Here is a 25135-nt window from a genome sequence, read left to right on the forward strand (position 1 = left end):
AAAATAGATTAAGAGAAAGACACATGGTACTAGTTCACTTTATTGTTTCTGCTTACCTTTAATGAAATTCACAATGATTAACGAACTTAATGTTCATATTAACTAAAAAGAAAAGATATCTGGAACTAGAACCCAAAGAATCTTTCATAGGTCTACTACCGTTACTGCAGTTCAGCTGGTCAGTACAACATTTCAAATGAGTAATTGTTGGGTCAACTGTTGTACAACAGCTTGGCAACTGATTCAATCTAACAAAGAATTCAAGCATACCAAAGGGCAAGGAAAAAGATTAAATCAACTCTTTTAGCACAAAGGCTATTATCTTATTCAAAGGCTCAGGAGATGACACGACTAATATGGAAAGTGCAACAGAGGCAGCGGACTATGATTCGTACTGGAGCATAATATGGGATGAACAACCAAAGTGAGCCAGGTCAAGAAAGCAAGTTACACAGCAGCAATTTGACCGTTGTGAGCAGCGCGGCAACAGAGAGGAAAAGCATACGCATAGCTTGAACTGGCTATGGGAGAAGTCGGGTAAACTCCGCGGAACTTGCATTTAAATTCCTGCAACAATTGGATTTTAGGTGATCAACTCCAGAATAGTCATAGGCTTTCCCTACTCTGTAGTCGCACCAAACTCACAATTTCATCAAAACACTGTTCAATTCTGATGATACACGTCTACTAAGCTCACCCAGGTGTGTATGACATAAGCAACCAGAAACTTGATAGTCAAGTTTGAAAAAAGCTGGTGAATATCACTATTTTATGCCAAGATTAAAGAGAAATACAAAGTATGGAGCCAATACACGAAGAATCAAATCTACATATATATTGTGGGGCGCATAGAAGCGGAAGGAAAGGAACCTCAGTAACACTGAGGTCGTGTTTTCACTCTGCAGCCAATCAAACACAGGGAAATAGGGGAGAACCACTTATTTTCTTAGGAACATTTTTCATACCAAACACCACAGTTACCTAATACTGTAAAATAGTCATAGCTCAATAATTCAACCAACAAAAAAAAAGTATACCCTTCCCATGATTGTTCATGTTAAGGCCAGAACTATTGTGTATACAAGATTTAGAGCTTTAAAGTATACTTCCATGATTTCATCTATAAGATGTCTACTTATAAACTAGACAATAACATAAATGAACGGTGAAATATAAACTCCATCATTAGCCAAATATTGGTAGGGATATATCTTGTACTAGGGGAATCATTCATAGTACCATCATATGTTACTTGCGAGCTTCCGACTTCTTCTGTTCTTTGGCTGCACAGAAAATATGCAAACATTAACCCTAGCAAATAAAGGAAGGGAATCTTAGACAACCAGCATGTAAGTATAGAAGAATGTACCAGCTTTCTCCTCCTCTCGCTTTTTGGCAGCATCTGCTCTTTGTTGTCGTATGAGAGCCAAGCGTTCTGCAAAATTACGAGATAGAATTAGAAGTAGCACTTTGCGATCAATAACAGAAGAAACACTGGTTCAAGTCCATGGCATATCATTTCAAAGTTCATTCATATCCAAGTTCTACAAAAGTGGAACAGCACAAAATCAATATATTTTACTTTTAATATGTGCCCAACCAGATGACAACTTATCCACTTCACAACTCAAATACAGTCCTTCACATGACCACATATTTACAAATGGTATGCTCATATTCAAGTAACAAGACAATTAAAATTAGACGTAAGAATAAAATTTGGTTCTGATGACAAAAACCTCAATCCATCCACCCAACACCTCAAACAATCTATTAAGTACAGAGAACGAACTACAAGACCAGATAATTCTAAACAAAACAAATTAAGTCTATTGCTAGAGCATTGCTCTGTGATATTACCTAAATCTTTCTTAGCTTGATCTGTTTTTCCTTGTTCTTGCAGCCTCATATACCTCTCATGAGCTTGTTGTTTCTCTATCTCTTCCCTGTGAACAATTACCATATTAAATTAATAACGACATAGAAGTTAAAAGGACCAGAAGATATGTCACCAACTATGTTACCGTGTTGCATGTATCGGTAATAGAATTAATACACAAGACTTGGGATATTTCTTCCTTCTTTTAGCTTGACTTGTCAACACCCCAAAGAACACAAAAAATACAATATAATTTCAAAAATATAACAATAACAAAAGGCTACAATTGTTCCCACTGTATGTAATTCAAGTTCATTGACACCCATTGAAACCACACACACACACACACAAGTAGCTGGGATTTTGGATAGAGCGAAGAGTATTTCACGTGCAAAGAAGCAGCTATCTGCAACAATGGCCTGGGAATATAGTCTTGTCGCAGAAAAATAAGAACTTATCTCGGTTTAAATTCGGGCCTTTAAGGTGTCCGTGAGATTTGGCACATCCTGAACTTCCTAGACATTGACAAACTCTGGCTAAAAGAAATAACTTTGGAAAGGATATTATTCCCTGTACATTCTATCTGACAAAGGTTGATTACAAGTAAAAGGACCAAATCCTTTCATCTTGAATAAATATATCCCAACATCCTAGCAGTCATATGTCGTAATCATTAGAGTGGTGCAGGCAGTTCAAAAATTTGATGATACAGAAATCCCAAAGATTAGTGATACAAGGTGTGAAACTCAAAAGATGCAGGACAGTAAAAACAATGAGAAAATGAAAAAAATATAGAGCAGTTGCTGAAATCCAAGAACAGAAAAGGGAGGGAGTATTCATTCAAAACATATAGGAGGCATACAATAAGGCTTCTTTATCTGTGACTTCATTGGGATCGTATTTTAAAGGAAACACAAAAGAAGGTTCAACTAACCTTTCACGTCTTGAAAGCTCAGTTGTTTTCTCAATCTGCACAGAAAATGCCCACATTCAAAGTTACATCCAAAAACAATTAAATTGAAGTATTGAACAAATGCAAGTTCACCGTGCCCCATCTTACATCAACATTTTTAGCTTTCACATTCTTTGGCTTCACCAAATTGGGGTTCTCAATCTCAATGATACCCTGGGTACCTTTCCGCTTCTGTTTGGAACAATAAAAGAAATGAGCCATCTGAATATACATTTTCCACAGCCACAAAGCATAGAGGACGCAAATTTCCAAATTAAATCAATTTCAACTTTGAAAGTGAGGATTCAAATAGTCAAAACCTCAAATAACTTGAGATTTAAGTATAGTATTTGTCACAAATTCTTTTACGATAAGAAGTGCACTAGGTTTTCTAACTAAGGAAATACAAAAAAGATTAAAAAGTAGTAGTTGTCACAAACCACTTACTCTTTCTTAAAATGTAAAGAAAATGAAGCAATGAATCATAGATAACTGACCTCTCCATCAGTATCTTCTTCAGATTCCTCTTCAGATTCCTCTTCGGATTTCTCATTTTCCTCAGCTTCAACCTCTTCCTGAAGACCTCAAATTGATCACGCAGAGCACACAAATATAGAAGTTAAGCATGAAGACAATACTAATTATAAAGGCAATTTTCTTTCATCATATATCAGATAATTCATATTATTCAAATCATCAATCTCAGATTACAAGCACAAGAGAAGATTTTTGATGACTGAGATATATTAACATCTAAGGACACAAACATAGAAGAAAATAGAATAAACATCCCAGGCACAACGACAGCATGTCCTTAGAAGGGTAAGTTAATGAGGATGTTTTAACTATTAATAAGGCAACAAAAATGAAAAACTGTTTACAAGATAATGATCACCCGTTTGCACACACAACACAAACGTGACCGACTAACACATTCTAGCTCGTCATGAGAACACATTCACATACCACAAATTGTATTATTTGATAGTCAGACAATTCTTCTCTTACCACATCAAAAAGTTGATCGCAATAGCTATCATTTCACATGGTTATGTTTCATAAAGAAGTAAAGTTTTGAAGTTCCATGCAGTACAATAACCAACACAATTCAAGGAGAACACCCTAAATAATGTTGTGAAGCTGACCCATCAGTGCTAACCCCTCCTTACTAACATGTATGCATAGACTAACTTCTAAAAGAAAGAAAAATATAAATGTATTAGGAGCCCAGAAAAACTAAAGCCGGAGATATTCACCTGCTTAAATGTGCGAGGACGTCGAGAAGTACCAGCAACTGCAAAATAAAAGCAAATATCAAGAGCGACTTAGCAGAATATGTGTAGTTCATTGCAGACATCCCAACCATGCCATGTCGGCTCCAACATATCAACTATTTGAATTAATAGATATTTATAACCAGTGCCTTATTTAATAAACAGACTCGAGATAAAGCAGCCTGATCCCACAACTTTGCACTAGCATACAATTTTCAAATGGAAGAGATCTTGTTACACCAGTACATGTATGGGAAGACGGAGAAATTGCATGAGCGAAGGGAGGGGAAATAGGAAGAAGGATCACCACTAACAGGAACCAAAAGATCATAGGGTTAGAGTTCCTTCATCATGCATGAATGAAGTCTCCCAGGTTCTTGAATTATTAGTTTGATGTTTGTGCTATATGTCTAAGCCACTCTTATTTGTGTTGTAGGTAATGCCTAAAGAAAAGTACTTTCTCCATTACTTAAGTGTATAAGCACATCAATCTGATATTTCAAGATACTGTAGTCATATTGCACCAGGCATAAACTGAAAACTGAGTTTCAACCTATTAAAAGATTCTACACAATGAGAAAAATAACTACTTTTCGCTTCCCTCAATAACCTGTTTTCTCATTCAAGTTTCTGCTAACAACACAGAGTAAAATCCTTCATGGCACACACACAAAATGAGCACTGCAAGGTTTATGAACATACAACTTCATCCATAATTTTTTTTAAAAACATATCTACAACTACTTCAACTATCCAACTAACCATCAATTATAAGCAAACCTTCACTAAGTAAATTTTCAAACATACTCCCAACTAATTGTAAAAAGCAGCGTGAAAATCCAGCTAAATTCACCTAAGATAATAAAATTCTCCTACCAAATCTACCATAAGAAATTTAAACAAAATCAATTAACGCAACAGATAACGTTCAATCTCCAATCGACCTTTTACCCAAACAAAACAATTCGAATTCCAAGTAATAGATCTCAAAAATTGGTATAACAAATAAAAAAAGGAATCAACTTGGCAGTTCGTAAAGGTAAGTAAAGGAGACATACGCATCTCCTCAGGCGTGGAGAACTGGCGGCGACCAGTAGGCTTTCCCTTGAACTTTCCTCTTCCCATAGCTTTCGCCTTCTCACTGAATGAATCAAAGTTAACAGAAGAAGGAAAGCCAATTGAAGATGGAAAATCGAGGGTTTGCTAGTTTTCGAAATTTCTTCTCTGCGCAAGAAAAAAAGGTATTTTCAAAAGATGAGAAATAAAGGGGAGAAAAAAACCCTAGCTTTTTTGGTGAGTGGGGAATATTTATGGTGCGAATGCTCGTATATTAGAAAGTTGTTGTGAGTGGGAATCGAACATTAAAAGCGTTTTTTAACCATCACAGAAAGAATATGTATTCCGAATGGATTTGGGCCTTTTCGGTATGGAAAAGGCTCTTAGAATTTTGGGTTGGACCCCTTCCTGGACCTTCGAAAATATGTGTCATCTTTTGTATCGCGTCAAGAGAAATGACATAGATAAGATTATTGCTTAAAGAGTTTTATTATCGAATTGATCTCGAAATTGGATTCTGGTGTTTTTAAGGAGGATCTAAGTAAATAGCAAGAAGAAAAGAGAGCTAAGAGAATTATTTTCTAGATGAAGTGGTGGAGGTACATTGTACTGGGGTGAGTTGATTAGACATGATATGATGTTATCGAGGAAGTGAAGATGATATCTTTAATTTCATACAAAATTAAAAATAATACTTAACAAATTTCGTGAGGTTAGTTTTTGCGATCTCATAGGGTTAAGGTTGATTTGAAAAAGAGTCGAGTCCGTTTGGATTGGCTTAAAAGTTGATCAAACCTACTTTGAAGTCAGATTTTGACTTCTGAAAGTGTTTGGCAAATATACAAAATAACTTAAAATAAGTAAAAATGACTTAAAATAAATTACGAAGTGTTTGACAAGGTAAAAAATTACTTAAAATATGTCAGAAATCAAAAGTAGGTCTCCCCCTACTTTTTATTTTTTACTTAAAAGCTATTTTTTTTTAAGTCAATCCAAACGGGCAGAATTAGGAATTTAAAGAAAGGAAAAAGGACAAATATACTTTCGAATTATCGTAAATGATATACGTGTACTCTATACTATGCTATTGAGATACTAGTGTCTCTGCCGTCCAAAAAGTAGGAGCACTAGACGGTAGGAATATTAGTGTCTCAATAATATAACGAAGGGTATACATATATCATTTACGATAATTGGAGGTATATTTATCTTTTTTTCCTTTAAAGAAAGAATTCTCCTTCCTATGAACACCAATTAGTTTTTACAATGTTGTTGTTTCATTGTTTGCACAATTAATAAAACTGGGCCAGGTCATAGTTAATTGATAAAAAAAAAAAAAACTTTACAAAAGTATAAGCAGATATTAACTTTAATATTTGTACATATTCAAATGAATTAATTGACATAAATATACTCCCTCCGTCCCTTTTTAGTTGTCCACTTTAGAAATGGCACACAGATTAAGACAACAATGATTAGCACAGTGAAGTTATAATTTTACCCTTATGACAACTTTTCACTTCAAAATTACAACCACTTATTTGAATTCAAGTGAAATAAATTGGAGGGAAACAACATATACTTTTACAATTTTCAAGAAGTGTAAATAAGGGTATAATAGGAAAAAATTTGTTGTCCTTTCTTGATTTGTCAAAATGGACAACTAAATAGGGACAACTAAAAAAGGAAATATGGACAAGTAAATAGGGACGGAGGGAGTATTATTTAAACAAAATCTAGATTCACTAAATTCACATCAGAATTACTAGCTCTGCCCTATAAGTATAAGTACATTTCTCAGTTTGATTAACTAAGTTACAATCAAATATTTGCAGGTTTCAAGACCATCTCTGGTCTGATTTGGGAAGAACGAACCTAGAGTTTATTCATCTTGATAGGTCCTCTCATTTTATTTATTTTTTATTTATACAATAATCTTTTAACCTTACTATATTTTAATGCATAAATGATCTCAAAGAATTAAACGATGCAATAGCATAAGTTACAATTCAACTTACTTTATGTAATAATGAAACATAAAACTTAGCTAAATTGTGCTCTAACATATTTTAAGATCTAGAAATATATATATACATCTTTTAAAGAAAGGAAAAATTCTTTTGGCCAGAAAATTTGATGAGAATTTGATCAGAATGGTATTTTACTTATGTTATTTTATCTTTTTAAATATTTTTATTCTTTTAACTTTAATATATTTTAATTAAAAAATAGAAAAAAGATCAGTTTATTTTAAAATAAAAAAAATATTATAATTTTTTAAAATTTCTGACCAAATTTATAACCAAATTTTTTAGCTATTTAGCATTACACTCGAACAAAATCATAAGTTCTCAAATATCTTCGTAACTAATCTCTACAACTATACTTCTTTTCAGTATCAAACAAATTTTATATCTTTGAGACTTTGACCATTTTTCCAACGCGTTTTCCAATGCATCATGAATTATTATATTCCCAACAAATTAAATTGGAATATTAAAAGCTTATAAGGAAATAACTACCACTATTCATTGCCATCCCATCACTACTGAATGCTTGCCATCCTCTCATAATTGACTGTATGAAAAGGACACAATGAGTCTACAAAAGAACATTAAAAAAAAATACTTTCTTACACCTTAATTATTTATTCATTTTTAAATTGACATATTTATTTAAAAAATAATGAATAACATAATGAGTTTATTATTTTACTCCTATTAATTATGAAGTGAGTGAATTAAAAACTTAAGATTTTCAAGAAGTTCTATTTTTTTTAAAGTAATTAATTGAGGATATAATAGATAAAAAGAAACTATCCTTTCTTAATTTGTTAAAATAGACAAATATAACTAAAAAAAGAAAAATAGACAAGTAATTAGAAACAGAGGGAATATTATCGATCTTTTCGTGCGTATATGTATATCTAAAAAATTAGTACGGACAGAGGAATTCAATTCTTGATTATTGATTATAATATGCCCTATCTTCATAGAAATATCATTTTATTCAATAAGCATAGTGCATGTATAATAGTATGTCTCTATCTTACGTGGTTTAACTTTTAACATACTGGATCTTAATTTATTACTTAATTGCATTGTATCTTAATCTACTTGTACGATATAACATGGTTTAACTTTAACATATTGGATCTTAATTTATTAATTGTATCTTAATCTACTTGTTCGATATAATTAAGACACTACTATATATAAATACACATAAATAAAATCTTATCGACATTAGTTAATTAGATCAAATGTTGCTATAGGTTATAGAGACATTTATAAAATATTAAGTGCTACTTAAAACGTAAATTTAATGTTAATTATAACTAAAGATCATTTTCGGAGAAAAAATGAGTATCTTTCTTCCAACTTTTATCATTGATCGATGGATCAGTGGAACTATATATTCATATTTTATTTTGTAACTAATTACTACCTAGTACTAATTACCATGCATTCTTATCTTTAAGTTTTGAATTCATTTAACAGATATTTACTACTTGTTTATAAAAATATCCAATTTGAGGATTGAGATGTTTCAATATATTCAATTCTTCATTTTTTTACATGAAATAATTCATCGATTAAATTTATAACTCGCCTTATCACATTATGCATGTGAAATATATCTAACATATGAGTAAATAATAAATTTGATTGAGTTCTTTTTAACGATAGTCATAAATGATGTGCTAAAGGGTCTGAAATTTAATCAAGTACAACATTTAAATAGCCCTTCTTAAAAACATGTATACAAAATTAACAAAAACAAGTTTAACTTAAGGTGCAGAAAGTACAACTTAATTACAACACACTCATATGTATTATTGCATATGATGTGTTCGTAATAACCCTTTTATTCAAACATTACATGGAATTAAAGAAATAAAATTAAAATAGCAAGTACATTAAACTCCAAATTAAATTAAACCTCAGCCACAACTATGTCATACTACTCTCGATCATTGAGAACCCATTTTCCATCTTCTTGTTGAACCATTCCTTTGTTCTTCACAGTCCACCAATTTGCTGGGACAAGATACTCACTTTTCAATGCACCTGAAGATTTGTTAACAAGTGCGATATCGCGATCCACCTCTAGTTTAAAACCGGTTAAAAGTCCTATACCTTGAGTTCCCGCAACTCCATGCATGTAACACTCCAAATTATGCCATGTGATGATATCTCCAGGGAGATTTAAATAAGGGGATTTTGTGGTGTCGATTATTATTTCCTGCCCAACATCGAAATATCCAATAGGTGGGTATTTCGGAACAATATCCAATATGTTATGAATTCTCATAACGTGAAGGTGTTTCAATTTGTTAAATGCGTTTAAAAAATTGAGATCTCCAACTTTAGGACTTGCAAATACAAAAGCTGTCACTGGCATTTGTAGTTCGACTTGATCGATTGAAAAGGAAATCTATTATACTAGATAACTGTTTTACTTAAAAAATATATATGTAAAGAAGGAAAAATGACTGAGTTTTCGAAAAATCGATTAAACTTATAGTTTAAGAGAAATCGAATTTCCAAAATAACAGAGTCGCCACTTAATTTTTTAGTAAAAAATCAAGAAAAAAACTATAAGATTTTCAAAAGATTTAAACAGATAAAATCAATTGAAAATAAAAGGGTTCGAAGTTCAATGTACATTCCGAGAAGGTGTTAGGCCCTTGAAATGCCCGCTAACCCGCGGTTGACCGGCGATTTGACTAAAAAATGATTTTGACTAATTTTTGAAATTTAACTAAGTAAAATGATTCACTTTATTTTAACTAATAATTTTTAGAATTTAACTGAGTAAAGAACTCACGACCTTGACTAATTTGGAAAGTTTAACAAAGTAAAAGAACTAAATTACTTCAACTAATTATTATTATTATTATTATTTATTTTTATTTTTTTAAATCTGAATTAAGTAAAAAGAGCTCATTTATTCTAACTTATTTTTTTTTTTTTTTTTACTATTGTTATTTTTATCATTTTCTTATTTTATTTTTTAGGGGAATGAACTAAAGGGGAATGGGTCATAAAATGTCAACAAGAAAATATATAAAAAAAAAACTAAGCAATAAAATATATATACTTTAATGCGAAAATAAAATGAAATGACCATTCTTGGGGAATTCAATTAAGTTGAACCATAAAATAATCAAAACGTTAGTTAAATATAACAAAATAAATGAGAGCAAGGAGAGGAATATTAAATTTGGGCCTTTGGCCCAAATCTTGGATTTGCTGAAATTTCCTTGGGCCTTTGGCCCCATTTGCTTTCAAGAAATTTGTGTATACACTTTGTGTATATCTCTGTATACGGATCGTATTTGGGTCCGAATTTCTGCATTTTTTCTTGAACAATAGCTATTGACTTATGTCTTATCATCAAACTTGTATCCTCGTATTTTTGCAACCTGTAAACCATATTTTCGGCTGTATACGAGTGTATACAGCAGGTATATCAGCCCTTTTGGGGCCTTTTGAGACCTGCAATCAGTCATTAACCTGTACACCTGCTTCCTTGGCTTCACATATCAGTCCATTGGGACTCGATTTTAAAGGTAACTCGAAAGAAATGCAAGGATGGAGTCCAAAGTGAACTCGAATTGGTGTCACATGCGACAAAGTAAAGAGAAAAAAAATTTAATTAGTAGGGTAAAGGAATATAACATTCAAGGGTATCAACAAGCAATTTAGTACCACCAGTAAGTAGGGGAAGACACAAATAGAAAACTTAACTTACTCTTAAAATAGGATAGCAACATATGCCAAGAAGATATCAATTAATCTACCCACTACCAAGACAAGACGAATCTATTTCCATTTTTATGCCATAAAATACTACCCATTAGATGTGATCACAAAATGGACATCAACTGTATATATCTTCAAAAAAAAAGAATGCAAGCAAGATATGTTCTAACTGGTGCATGCATCATTAAAGGGAAATAAAGAAGAAAGAAAAAAAATAAAATAAAACTATAAAAATAAGAAATAAAAAAATATAGGAAAAAGCTAATTAATTATACATGAACAAAGAAAGTGATTTGACAATTTGCTAGACTTAATCTAAGCTCAACCGGAGAATTCTCAAATGGACACTTAGTCACGTATTGTATGCAAATCATGAATAACATCAAATTTAATTCATTTAAAAATCTAAATTAAACAATCTCAAGAATAAGAGCACACACAACTTGCTTGGTGATTAACAAAAGACTTAACCTTAGACACTACACAAGAAACTAGTGGAAAAAAAAATGATTTAATTTTGACAAAAAGTTACTGCCTCAAGGAAATAAAAATCAAACCTCACATTTCACCTCACTATTTCCTGCTTAAATCACAGTAAATAAACCAACTACACATAGCTAACATTATTCGTGTCGCAACTACTCATAGCAAGGAGCAAAACGACTAGAAAGAAAGAATCAGTTTGTCATTTTTCGCTACTTGAAAATTAACTGATCTCATAACCACAAGCAAAAAATTAGACAGAACGGAGGCATAGACTTGACTCAAACACACATGCTAAACGATAGTACAATCATGAGATTCGCAAATGGAGGAAACAAGTTGTCATATCCAACAAGCAATAGGCAAAACAACATACAACTTTCATACTAATCAGTTATAAGATTCAATCCTCATCTTGAAAATCCAATAACATCAATAGTAGCTTAAAGACGATGAAAATAAAGAGTACGGATTCGCCGACATTCAAGTAAATGGACGAGAAGAAAACAACAAGGACAAACCCAAATGGAGAAACAACAACATCAATCACGAAACAACAAAATTTTTTGAATCCACGCTAAGAGTAAATACTAAAATCGATTCAAGATAGATATAGTACCAAGACACCAAGAACTCAAATAACAAACACATGAGACAAAACGAGATAGGGATGAGGTCGTTACCTTCTTCTGGGCAGCGAACTGGACAACAAACGAGCAGAGGGGACAACGAGCTTCTTCCAACACCACACCCCAAACTCCGAGAGTTCCGACGAGCAGCGAGGATGTCTCCGAAAAATAAAGATCGGCGCTTGAATACCCTCTATAATACTTGATTTTTTTAGTCTGTATTTGCTTTAAAAAAGTCTATGTATCTTTTGTTCTTTCTTGACTTCCAATTTTTCAACTAAACAAATTTTATTTTTTTTTATATTGAAAACAGTAAAGTATATATAGAGAGAGCTTAGGGTTCATGATTTTTGGGGGGAAAAGAATAAAAATTCGGACAGAGAAGGGGCCATTCGAATTTCAAATTTCAAAATTCTTTCACAATTAAGGAGAGACACCTTTTCTTGCAATTTTCGCCCCATTCCGAAAGAGGAAATGAGAGAAAACGCGTGCTCTGCCCGCTGTTGCAACATTAAATGGATAGGAACGTTGGAGAAGAAAACAAAATCCACAGTGTACGCTCTCTGTTTCTGCTACTTGCTGGACTCGGGTTGCTTTCTGTGTTGGATTGCAAATTGGGTTTGTTGTCGCCGGATCGCTGGAGGAAGAAGAAGAAGTGCCGTGGGTACTGTTTGCTGTATGTGCACATTGTTGAAATGGGTTTCTTAGTTAATGAAGGAATTAGGCTGGGCCGGGTCAAGTAAGAGGAGGAATGGGTCAACTTAGGAGTAATAAGAGTGTGGGTTGGAGCTTGGGTTGGGCTGGAAATTGAACTAAAGTATTGGGCTGGCAATTAAGGGAATAAAAGGGAAAAGGGCAGCTGGAAATTGCTGGAAAATTGCACGTAAAATCCCAAAATTTGGTCATTTAAGAATGGGTATAGAGTAAAAAATTAAATCGGTTAGATTTCGGAATTTAAGAAATAGCCAAATTGAGTTGAATTAACGAATTCGGCTAAATCCTAAGTGGGATGGATTAACATTAATTAATTAACGAGCTTCTAAATTTTAACGAAATAGAATAATTAATTTAATCGCAAACCAATGATTTAAAATTATAACCATAACTTGAACTAAACTAATTTTGTGAAATATTTACTAAAACTAAACTCTTTTTGGGATGATTTTCGAACATTCATAAAATATACTAATTAGACACATAATTATATAATAATTAACTTAATTATAAACTAACTAATTAACTCAAAATTGTAAACTATTAGATAACTAAGCAAACTAACCAAATATCTAATTAAACAAATCTTTTGAGACGATTTTCCAATATTTATAAAATACACTAATTATATACATAATTGTATAAAAGACATATTATTATTTAAAAATTATAACAAGTGACAAACTATTTGAAACAACTTGCAAATTATTCTATTATATTTTATTTATTTATTTTCGAAATTTCTAAAATTAATTATTCTAAATCATTTGAAAATTAAGAAGCTCGAGATTAATTATTATCGGGGAGGGTCAAAATTAGGTGTCAACAATAACCTTTAGTTCTGGAGGAGTGACAAATAAGTCGAGTATGAAAAAGAGGTTTGCAACCTCTCAACCATGAATGTGGAGCTCTTCACATCCATAAGTAAGAACTTACACGAACATAATTTCCAAAGCTCTTGGTGCATTGTCACTCAGATTGGAAAGTTGCCTCCGGTGAAAATCAATTTTTTCTAGATGCGAAACTGAAGCCGATAAACCTAAGGAAAAACCCACATGCCTTTTGATACCGGTATGATTTGATTGTGGTGGAAATCACTCTTCAGCTCGCGCCCTAAGAGTTTGTCACTGCTCTACAGAATATGTCCCAGTTCGCTGCTAAGAAAAAGTTTCACGTTGTGCTGCATCCTTATTGATGTCGTCCGCACCTGTGGTTTGACTTAAGAATTCATCCTCTTGGATGCTCTCGACAAAGACTGAGATAAAACTTATTAGCATAAAAAATGTAATTCAAATGGAGAGATAACGTCTTTTACCGTGTTGACACTTAGTCGCTCTCCTTGAACATTTGACGTCAATTTCTTCATCTTGACGTTACACCAATAAAACTTGTATCTCATATTTGCAATATAATTCTTCGAATGTACTCTTCCTTTGATATCGAAATAATAAAATATAGATGATGTAATATGTTGATGGCTCTCTTGATGACGTTCTTGCAAATGTAAATAATGATGATGATTCTTCATTGGTAAGATAATGATAATGATATGATGATGTTGCTACTCTATCGATATGATGATGATGATGCTTCATCGACGGGATGATGATGTTGATGCTCCATTGGTAGGATGACGATGATGATAAAACGATGTTGTTACTCCATCGATAAGATAGTGATGATGCTCCATCGATAAAATGATGATGTTGATGCTCCATTGATAGGATAATGAATCCTCATTGATAGGATGACGATAATGATAAGATGATGATGTCATTCTATTGATAGGATGATGATGATACTCTATCGATAGGATGATTGACAATGATCTATTGATAGGATAATACTGATGAAGGTCCATAGATAGAATGATGATAATAAAGAATCGTCGGTAGGATAATGATGAGGATGAAGAAGATCCGTCGATAGGATAATGTTGATCCATGGTAGAATAATGTTGATGATCCATTGGTAAGATAATGTCGATGATCCGTTGGTAGGATAATGATGATCAATTGGTAGGATAATGTCGATTATCCATTAGTAGGATAATGAAGATCCGTTGGTAGGATAATGATAATTAAGATCCTTCGGTAGGATGATGTTAATGAAAATGAACATATGTTGGTAGGGTGAGGATATTCCGTTGATAGAATGACGATGATGTCCCTCTAGGTGATGGTATTATCTCATTTGATAATACTTTAGGAATGTCTATCCGGGTGGTAAAGACGATGTCCCTCATAGTAGTTCACATTATCGCATCTGATATCAATGAGATTTGTGAATAGTCTTCAAATGTTCTTGATGCTGAAAAATGTAATCTCGTGTCATCGAAGATGCTTGTATATGTTGAGAGTGATGCTTTCACTTGTTCCCATTTTGAACACTTTGTTTTCGTTGTGACTTATGTTTTGTTGGGAATTGAAACGAGGTGTTGTTTTTCGTATTCTAAACTCTTTCTTTTTCTCCTGAAAAACTTAAATGACTTTTCTGCATCCACATAAATGTTGTCAATTTTGGGGAGCTCCTCGCCCTTTTGACTTCTCCATATTTGTTTAATGGAGAAATATTACGAACTTGAGGCAATCTTATAGACCTGCATCCACAGAAAATATGTCAATTTTTAAAATAAACTAATCTTTGTTGACTTCTTCAATCACTTGATCCTTGTCTTGCTATCTTCAGTTGATCGCTCTGATCTCTTGCTTCTCGATAGACAAGACAAAACTTTTTATGCAAAAATATTTGAAACATATAGATAAAATTTTTAAGAAAAAGGTTTTCAAAAAGCTGTAATTGAAAAAGGTCACTGTCAAGTGTCATGTCACGTCAAGTTTAAATGAACGTCATTGGTTTGGAACTTTGGTGTTTCCGATAGGTTTTTCTGGAGAATTCAAAAATCCTTAAAGCTTGAGAAATTTCTGACATGGTTCTCCCAAAATCTACTATAATCGGGAAGTTTTGTAGTTGACTCTGAAATTCAAAGGTGTCGGAGATTGCTGCAGTTGACTATGAACTTTAACAATGCCAGAAATCATTTGAAGTTAGCTTTAAACTTCTAATATACTCGCGTACTACTCTTGCGATTTTCGTCTACTTCACGCCGTCTATGTTGCTGCTTTGGACTGCTGTACGTTCTGCTGGAATGGGCTAATTTGGTAAGTTGTTGTATTGAAAATTAATAGTGGGATGGGTTAAGAATAAATGAATGGGCTGGGTATTGGTGTTGTATGTTGGATTGGGATGGGAACGTATGTTGTTATATTGTTGTGTATGTTGAGAAGGTATTGGATTGGGTCTGAAAAATGGGAGGCAAAGAGAGTGGGCTGATGAATTTGAATTGATTGGGAATGGGCTGCTGAAATTTACAAACAGGGCCCAATTTTAGTTTATCACAAATAGGGAGTGGAATGTTCAAAAACTGGGACATTTAATATCAGAATAGTATATTATTGATTTCATTCATCCACGTCTAGTGGAGGAGGTGGATAAACCTTGGTGGATGGAAAATACAAGTGGAAAATTTACAGTCAAATCAGCATTTGAACTGCTGAGACGTAGAAAGGAAAATGAGGAATGGAGAAATAATTTATGGGGCAAGCAAATACCTTTTAAGATGAGTTTTCTAATATGGAGGATTTGGAGGGGCAGAATTGCAATGGAGGAAAATCTGAAAAGGATGGAAATTACTATAGCCTCAAGATGTTATTGTTGTGATGTTTTTGAAGAGGAGAATACACAACATCTTTTTCTAACAGCTCCAATAACCCAAAAGCTATGAAGGCAGTTTGCTTCATGTGCAGGTATTCAACAGCAAGGAAATTTGAAACAAATGATAACAGAATGGTGGAAACCTAACACTCCTATCAAAGTGAAATTCGTGTTCCAAGCAATACCAAACATTATAATATGGAAATTGTGGAAACGGAGAAATGCAAGAAGATATGGTATGGACATCAGTTTTTTAAGTTGAAGAATCAGTGTGTCAACACTATTATTCAGCTAATAAAAATGAAATATCCATGGATTAAAGTTCCTAGAGAATGGGGGGAGATAGTCAAAGTACTTAGGGAATACAAACCCAGATTGCATTACTGTACAGTGAGCTGGAGGAAGCCTTATAGAGGTGCATTAAAATGCAATACAGATGGAGTTAGCAGAGGAAATCCTGGGGAAAGTTCCTATGCTTTTTGTCTAAGGAATGACATAGGTGATATTATATATGCGGAGGCGGAGCGACTGAGGATTAAGACTAATATGGAGGCAAAAACTATTGCAATTATTAGAGCACTCAGGCATTGCAAGACAAATAATTTCAGAAATTATATTCTGGAGACAGACTCATTAAGTGTCACAAATATGGTGCGAAACAACTGGTAGGTCCCATGGCAGCAGATAGAGGAAATACAAGAGTTACTTGTATCTACACAAGCACATATACAACATGTTTTTAAAGAGGCTAATAAACTAGCGGATAAATTAGCAAATGAAACATGTGAGAAAATAAATGTAATACAAATTCATACATTTCAACAACTATTAGTGGAATGTAGAGGAATTATGAACATGGATAAAGCAGAAATCCCTTCAATACAGATTAAAATAAGGAAGATAACAATCCAGGCAACACATCAGGAGAGAGATCAGGGAAATTAACAGAAGAACACAGTTATGCTATGTACAACGCCATTAAAGGGACATACATAACTATGAATCAAACAAAGATACCTAGAACTAGCTATGACAGCTTACAAAAAAGCTCCACCAGCAAAAAAAAAATCTTGTCAAATCAGATTTGGGAAAGGTGTGCTGCGATTGTTGACGGAATCAGATAGGAATTGGACTGAGAATGTCTGTGCTTCAGCTGAAAAGAGATGTAATCCTATACATCCACCCAAGTATACCAATAAAAATGGAGAGGATATCAGAAACAGAGAGTCACTACAACAGAGAAATGAAGAGGGAAGAACACTTACTTCTGCAGGCTACGAAAGAAGAAAGGGAAGAAGAGCAGGAGATTAACATCTATAAACCACAGCATAAGGATAAGCAAAGCATTGTTCCTCAAAGATCGTGTGAAGAACACAGTGAAGAAAGAGGCAGAGGAGTGAATGAGGAGGCAATTAGGAAATCCTATCATTTAGGGATCTATGCTATGCCTTTTCCACTTGAATTGGACACATTAATTAAAAAAAAAAACACAAATGCGTTTAGGGAATTTGGCTAATAACTAAATAAGATGAATTAATATAAATTAATTTAATGAGCTTCTTAATCTTAACGAAATGAAATAATTAATTTACTTATAAAAATAATTAATCTAAATACAAACTAATTAATTCAGAAAATTAAACTATAATCCAAACTAAAACTAAATCAATAAAATACTTAATTTAATCAATGTTGAACTCTTTTGCTACGATTTTCAAAATATTTGTAAGACATAGTAAATACATATATAATTATATAAAATATAGTTATTATTCAAAATACTACAAAGATCGATTGAAATTACTTAAAATAATCTCGAAACTAATTTGAATTATATAAAGGTAATTATTCTAAATCATTCAAAAAATTAAGAAACTCAGAAATTAATTATTATCGGGGAGGGTCAAAATTGGGTGTCAACATCAATTTCCACCTTAATTCTCAAGTTACACATAATTGCATTTTACAATTTTGAGAATAGTCACAATATACAATTCTTTTAAGACATCATCTTGTTTAAGTCCAAAGCGGCATACTCTTCCCTATGTCTCCTTCCACAATCTTCAATTGCACCTTAGCTTGATCAACATCGGTCCCAATTCGTCATTTATATGCTTTTATTCTATAAAAATGCCTATCAGCAATAGGAAATATTTTAGCACTAACATAACAATGATTTAGAATTTCAAGGAGAAAAAAATATGTCTATGATAATTGTTTTACAAATATGTTTAGTAAATAAAAAAAAAATACAAAGTAAGCAAAGAAGTATAAAACCCGTAACTTTTAAACTTCTTAAAACCTGTAGATATAGATCTCAAATTTTAGTATCAAGTATAAAATTCATGCCTAGTCAAAAAATTTCTTTTACATTAATAAAAATATATAATCCATTGTAATATCCATCGATTCAAGCTATGACAACAATTTCTTGCAAAATAATAATAATATATAATTGTGTATGATAAATTATTTGTGGTTCAATCTCTTCTTGAACCTATACATAATAGAAAGTTTAAAGCATACGATTGAGTAAACAAAATAAAAACTCATATTGTAAAAACCTATCTCATCTACTTGGAGAATGTTGTGTAAAACCTACAAAATAAAAATTAACAAAACATTAGAAATAAAAAAATAGAACAAAAAACTGGGATAAAAAAGGATGAAGGCCTAGGGAGGAGCGGACAAGAAGGATATGAGAAGAGGGCAAGGATATTAGATTTTTGTTTATTGGGTTTTAAAATTTTTAATCTTTTGAATTTTTTTAATTCTGGGGAGAGAACTTTTTGGATCTATATGGGGAAGCGGCAAGAGAGTTAATTTAGGTGAAAATTTATGTTTTACTTTTATAGTTATCATCTCTTTTTTGTATAATAATTTTGCTTCTTTTAAAATTAACAAATACATTTGTTATAAATATAAAAATACAACAATTGTTATATAAAATTAACAAATATAATAACAAAGAAATAATTTCATGAAAACAACAATAATTAATAGTATTAACAGTACTAAAAACCAATATATATTGTACTTTAAGTTCATGGAAAAGGTAAATAATTTATATGAAAAAAATATTATTCTAAAAAATATATTTTTTGATCCTTTATTAATAGGGATGACAATGGAGAGGTGCGGGTTGGGGCGGTGCGGTGTGGTGAGGTCTAAGAAGGATAGAGCATATCCAAATGGTACCACTATCTCGTGAAGGTAGAGAGACCATTGACTCATATTAGTTGTTAACATTAATAAAAATAGTTATCCCAAATTACTCGTCAATTTATTAAATCATGATAGAATTAATTACATTTTTTTTCAATTTCCCTTACAATTAACACTTTTTAAAAGTCTACACAAGTTTATGAAGTTCCAGATAAAGAAAAATTATGGAGTAAAATAGTATAAATTATCCTTTATATTTCTACTTTCTTGGCATCCATGCCAAGGAAAAAATAGACAATTAATACAAAACGGAGGGAATAATGTTTAGTTAAATTTATGACCAATGTTAATTTTGAATAACTTATTTAGTTTGAATTAAAAATATAAAAATTATATGAATTTAAAATAATTTTCTCTACGTACCTCTGAGAGAGGGGCAAATTTGTGTACACTCAAGTATCTCAAGACATATATTGATAAAAGTTCTTGTTATGCTGTACTCTCGTCAAATCTCATATTGTAGCAATATACTGAGTATTTATTATTATTATTTTTTATTATTTTATATGAATTTAAAATGATATATGCATTAGAATGTCAAGTTAAAAATAGAATAAAACTGTCAATATCAGAAAATATATTTAATCTATTTATATAGAATTGGAGAAGCAAAATAATATTGTGATGGCAAGTGTCAATTACCATACAATTCAAGTTTGAAAATAATTTTAAGATGAAATTTTCAAAAGAAAATAAGAAATTCAATACAATTTTTTTATATCAACCATGTGAATTCAAATTCAAGTTAAATTGTTTAACCATAATGAAACTATACTTCCACATTGTTTACCTATTTCAATTTGAATTTTTTAAATAGAGATGTGAATTTTGAATTGTAGTTTTATAGTTTTTATTAGAAATGCAAAAATTATATGGATTAGGAAGTTAAGATTAAACTAAGAGAATCAAAAATAATTATTTTTTTTTGTCAATAATAGAAAATTAAAAAAGAATTGAATGTTAATATCACTTCTTTGTGTATTGTATTCAATAAACAATTAATTTATCTATCTATATTCCATAATAATTCATATTGCATATTTGAATAAAATATGACATTATTTAATGATTTGTAAATTGACTATACATATTTTTTTTTATATAAAAACAGTACAAATACATCCAATTAATTAGACATAACTTCTATTTATTTAAATTATACTTAAACTTAAAAATTAAGAACTTGTAAAATTGAAATGATAGAAAGATTAATATCTCTAATTAATCTAGCTCGATAAATATATTTTTTGATAGAAGAGGTTTGAGTCATATAACATGAACTCTCAACACAAGATGAAATGCCTCAACGCTTACGTTTCACCTCGTATTAGATAACATGTATCACCTCAATTGTACTCACACAGTTATATCATTTTGTCATGACAAATAATTATAACCTTTTAAGTTAGTTATTACAACAATTTTTTGCTACTCAAAACATAATATTTATTAAGTTATAATATTTTATTTTAAATTATTTCTTATGGATAAAAGGTTAATATTGCTTCAACAATTTTCAACAAGATAGTGAAAAAACTTAATAATTAACTATAAAATTGTATTATAGCAAAAAAATTATGAATATATTTTTAATATTCTGCAACTTTTATAACTTGAAAAAAGAACATTTAGCTACAACTATTTCTTCAAATAACTTATTAAGACCGAAAGGTTATTGTTACTACGATAAATTCAAATTCATGGCAACAAGTAATTATCAACTATGAAATTTTATTATAAAAGAAAATCTATGGCTATTTCATTTAATTATTGCCACAATATTTTATGACTTGAAGCTAAATTATTTATTTAGCTACAAATATTTCTTCAAATAAGTTATTGTGGCTAAAATATTATTATTACTACAATAAATTTAAATTCGTGGCAAAAAATAGTAATTAGTTACGAAATTTACTATAGAAAAAACTCTATGGCTATTTCATTTAAGTATTGCCACATCTTTTTATTACTTGAAGCTAAATTATTTATTTAGCTACAATATTTTGTTTCAAATAACTTATTATGGTTAAAGAATTATTATTGCCACAATTAGTTTTATTGCATAGCAAAAAAGTTATAATTAGCTACAAAATTTTAATGTAGCAATAAAATTGTAGCTAATTAGTTAATTATTGCCACGATTGTTAGCAATTATAGCAAATACAAGGATTTAGCTTTGTCAACTTAATATTCGTGGCTAAGAAATTTGACGAATTTTTAGGTAGCCACATAATATAAATTTTTATGGCTTTACTAGGTAATAGCTATGATTTTTAAATTCATAGCTTAGATTTCGTAGCAATAAGTATATTTTCTTGTAGTGGTGGTGGCGTGTAGTATTGGATAGGTGTGTGGGGGGGGGGGTTAACGTATGGGAGGTTTGGAGTGTAACGGTAATCAAGGAACTCTAATCAATGTAAATCCCTAAATTTGTGTAACTGATAAATTTTGTTTTAAAAAAGGAACTGCAATCAAATTAATTAACTATTAATAATTAATAATATAAAAATATAAAGAGATTAATCATTTATTAAATTAAATTGCAATTAATTTTTAAATAAACTTAAATTTAATTGATATGTTATAACCCGTAAGTAAACTGTTATAAGTAAGAATTTTTTAAGAGTATGTTTAAAATCCGTAATATTGTCTCTTAAATGTGTATATGGTGTGATTTTTCCTTAATTGATGGTATAATAGGCAAAAAGAAATTATCCTTTTTTAATTTGTCAAAATAGACAAGTAATTAAGGATAACTAAAACCAAAAAAATAGACAAGTAATTACGACAGAGGGAATATTACCGATCTTTTCGTGCGTATATGTATATCTAAAAAATTAGTATGGACAGAGGAATTAAATTCTTGATCATTGATTATAATAATATGCCCTATCTTCACAGAAATATTATTTTATTCAATAAGCATAGTGCATGTATAATAGTATGTCTTTATCTTACATGGTTCAACTTTTAACATATTGGATCTTAATTTATTACTTAATTGCATTGTATCTTATCTACTTGTACGATATAACATGGTTTAACTTTAACATATTGGATCTTAATTTATTAATTGTATCTTAATATACTTGTACGATATAATTAAGACATTACTATATATAAATACACATAGATAAAATCTTACCGACATTAGTTAATTAGATCCAATATCGCTATAGGTTTTAGAGATATTTATAAAAATATTAAGTGCTATTCAAAACATAATTTTAATGTTAATTATAACTAAAGATCATTTTCGGAGAAAAAATGAGTATCTTTCTTCAAACTTTTATCATTGATCGATGGATCAGTGGAACTATATATTCATATTTTATTTTGTAACTAATTACTACCTAGTACTAATTACCATACATTCTTATCTTTAAGTTTTGATGTAATGACCCGGATTATCATTTTTAGAAATTTACATAAAATTTCCGTTTTTACCCCTCTCAATAGTTGACTCGAGTAATTTTTGATTAGTCGGTGAAGTTGATTTGAAAATTTTGAATTATTCGATAACTACGGTTATTTAATTGATGGGTATATATTAAATAATTTATTTATTTAGTTGGCGGTTAATGGGTCAATGCCATAATATATATATTAATACCCTAACTATTTGACCCATGTTAACATAAGTTAGTAGGGTTTTTATGTTGGTAAACGACAAATTAACGAGAACAAAAGTAGCTTCCGGGAAAGAATACTACGGCGGCACAATCTAAGGGGACGACAAAACGTTCAGGTAATCATAATTATCAACCACGCCTATCTTTGTGTTGTGCATATGAGTAGGCGTCCTAATATTAGTATTAAAAATGTGGGACTCCTGTGAATGAAAAACAAACCAGAAATAAAAATCGAAGGTATATAGGTTTGACGTTCTGAACATGGGATTATAAATAAGTGTAAGTATTATGGTCCAATCATTGGATAATGATTACTCCTAATCATTGGACCATGATTAGGATTATTAGTAGTGGGACAAGGAATATGGATTGAAACATTGAAAATAGGTTGTTTTAGCAGGTAGTTTTGTAGTCCGCCACTGGGGTGCTGAGTAGTTAGTTTCGACTTCAATTATTTTCATTTAATTATCTCATATGATTCAAGTTTTGGTAATAATTGAGATATGTAATAAAATAGTGGGTGTATTGTGATATATAAAGATCATTAAAATTATATTATTTAGAGAAATTGAAACTTAACCCTAAGCTTGAAATTTGGAAAATATGAGAGTTGACATGTTAATTGACAGTTGACATCAAGATTTAGGAACTTGATTATAAATTCGGATGATTTTTGGGTCTAGGCTAAACCTATAGTAATATGGGCATTGTTAGTTCTGAAATCTTATTGTGAATATGCACTTGAATAGATTACATTGATTTGGAAGCTCAACGGAAAGGGAAGACTCAAGTCTCGGAGTGATTATTCGGTTATTTAAGGCAAGTGGATTTCTAAACCCTTGTTAAGCGTATGGAATTCGTGTATTTCCTTGTGGTATATGTTTGGGAGTAATGTGATCAATTGTTTGTGTAATGTGTTGAGAATTGTTTGAAAGACTTGTTGAATCATCGTTGAACTTGTGATTTGTGCAATGTTATGAAAATGGTCATCTCCTCATTATTTGTGTGAACATGTCATTTGCATTATTATGAGACATGGTTGTGACAAGTGTTATGTGCATTGAGAAAGAATAAGAAATTAAGGAGGATGTACCATTTCGAGGGACGTATCGCGCGCCGCGACGGATACTATATTTCGAGGGACGTGTCGCGCGCCGCGACGGATATTATATTTCGAGGGACGTATCGCGCGCCGCGATGGATGCATGGACAGATATGTCCCCCATGGGTCCCGGACTGAGAGACAGCGGGTGTGTATCATTAGGTCAGACATGCATCACTATAATTGACATTGCATTTCATTGCATTGCACATTTTTATTATTAATGAACTTGATCTTGTGTGTTGTTGATCTTGTGAGTGCCTTTCTGTGAAATTGGTTATTGACGAATATTGAGGTGTTATTGAGAATATATGACCTGTTAGAGTGCTATTGTTGAGTTGTATGCTTTGTAAATTGTAAATTGTTAGGTTGGGTTGGTTTTATGCAGGTTGTAGTTATGGAGGTTAGGATGGGGTGTAAGGAGTACCCGTATTCTGTACTCTTAGCTTGTGTTTAGAGGTTTGCTTGTTGAGTACCGTGTGGTTTGGTACTCACCCCTTGCTTCTACAATCTTTTGTAGGTTACGAGCCCGGATCTTCGTGATACCTTCAATTCTCTTCGTTTCCGAGGTTTTCTGTGGAGATCTGAGAGGTAGCTGTTTGTCATCTCAGCGAACCTTCTTACTCCTGTTTATGATTTTGTTTTTACTTGAAAGACAACGTCATTTGAGACTTGCGTATTTTCTTTCAATTCTAGTATTTACATTA

The 25135-nt window shown here is 31.5% G+C and overlaps 2 protein-coding genes and 1 long non-coding RNA gene across 3 annotated transcripts; all 3 read right to left on the reverse strand.

Moving 5' to 3' along the window:
• Window positions 1-951: 951 nt before the first annotated feature.
• LOC125835255 (uncharacterized) lies at window positions 952-5451 on the reverse strand. The gene is made up of 8 exons (XM_049514384.1): window positions 5164-5451; window positions 4088-4125; window positions 3329-3406; window positions 2940-3023; window positions 2814-2848; window positions 1861-1946; window positions 1370-1435; window positions 952-1283 (listed from the first exon to the last, which is right to left on the reverse strand). The coding sequence occupies exons 1-8, from the start codon at window positions 5228-5230 to the stop codon at window positions 1249-1251; spliced, it is 489 nt and encodes a 162-aa protein (XP_049370341.1). The 5' UTR covers window positions 5231-5451; the 3' UTR covers window positions 952-1248.
• A 3673-nt stretch (window positions 5452-9124) lies between these two features.
• Window positions 9125-9565, reverse strand: LOC125835301 (phospholipase A1-II 1-like). The gene has a single exon (XM_049514427.1). The coding sequence runs from the start codon at window positions 9563-9565 to the stop codon at window positions 9125-9127; it is 441 nt and encodes a 146-aa protein (XP_049370384.1).
• Window positions 9566-17269: 7704 nt separating this feature from the next.
• LOC125835327 (uncharacterized) lies at window positions 17270-17858 on the reverse strand. Its single transcript, XR_007443407.1, has 2 exons — window positions 17735-17858; window positions 17270-17640 (listed from the first exon to the last, which is right to left on the reverse strand). It is a non-coding gene; the product is annotated as an uncharacterized LOC125835327 (long non-coding RNA).
• Window positions 17859-25135: the final 7277 nt, after the last annotated feature.

The sequence above is a fragment of the Solanum verrucosum genome, unplaced genomic scaffold, assembly GCF_900185275.1.
Source record: "Solanum verrucosum unplaced genomic scaffold, falcon-dt-bn FXZP01001278.1, whole genome shotgun sequence".
NCBI lineage: Eukaryota > Viridiplantae > Streptophyta > Magnoliopsida > Solanales > Solanaceae > Solanum > Solanum verrucosum.

Excerpts from the sequence above, each read along its gene's own strand:
- LOC125835255 (XM_049514384.1), bottom strand. The coding sequence starts at position 5,230 with ATGGGAAGAGGAAAGTTCAAGGGAAAGCCTACTGGTCGCCGCCAGTTC. Across the intron at positions 3,407-4,087 it reads GTCCTCGCACATTTAAGCAG|GAAGAGGTTGAAGCTGAGGA; the intron begins GTGAATATCTCC and ends TGAGGTCTTCAG. Across the intron at positions 3,024-3,328 it reads AAGAAGATACTGATGGAGAG|AAGCGGAAAGGTACCCAGGG; the intron begins GTCAGTTATCTA and ends TGTTCCAAACAG.
- LOC125835301 (XM_049514427.1), bottom strand. The coding sequence starts at position 9,565 with ATGCCAGTGACAGCTTTTGTATTTGCAAGTCCTAAAGTTGGAGATCTC.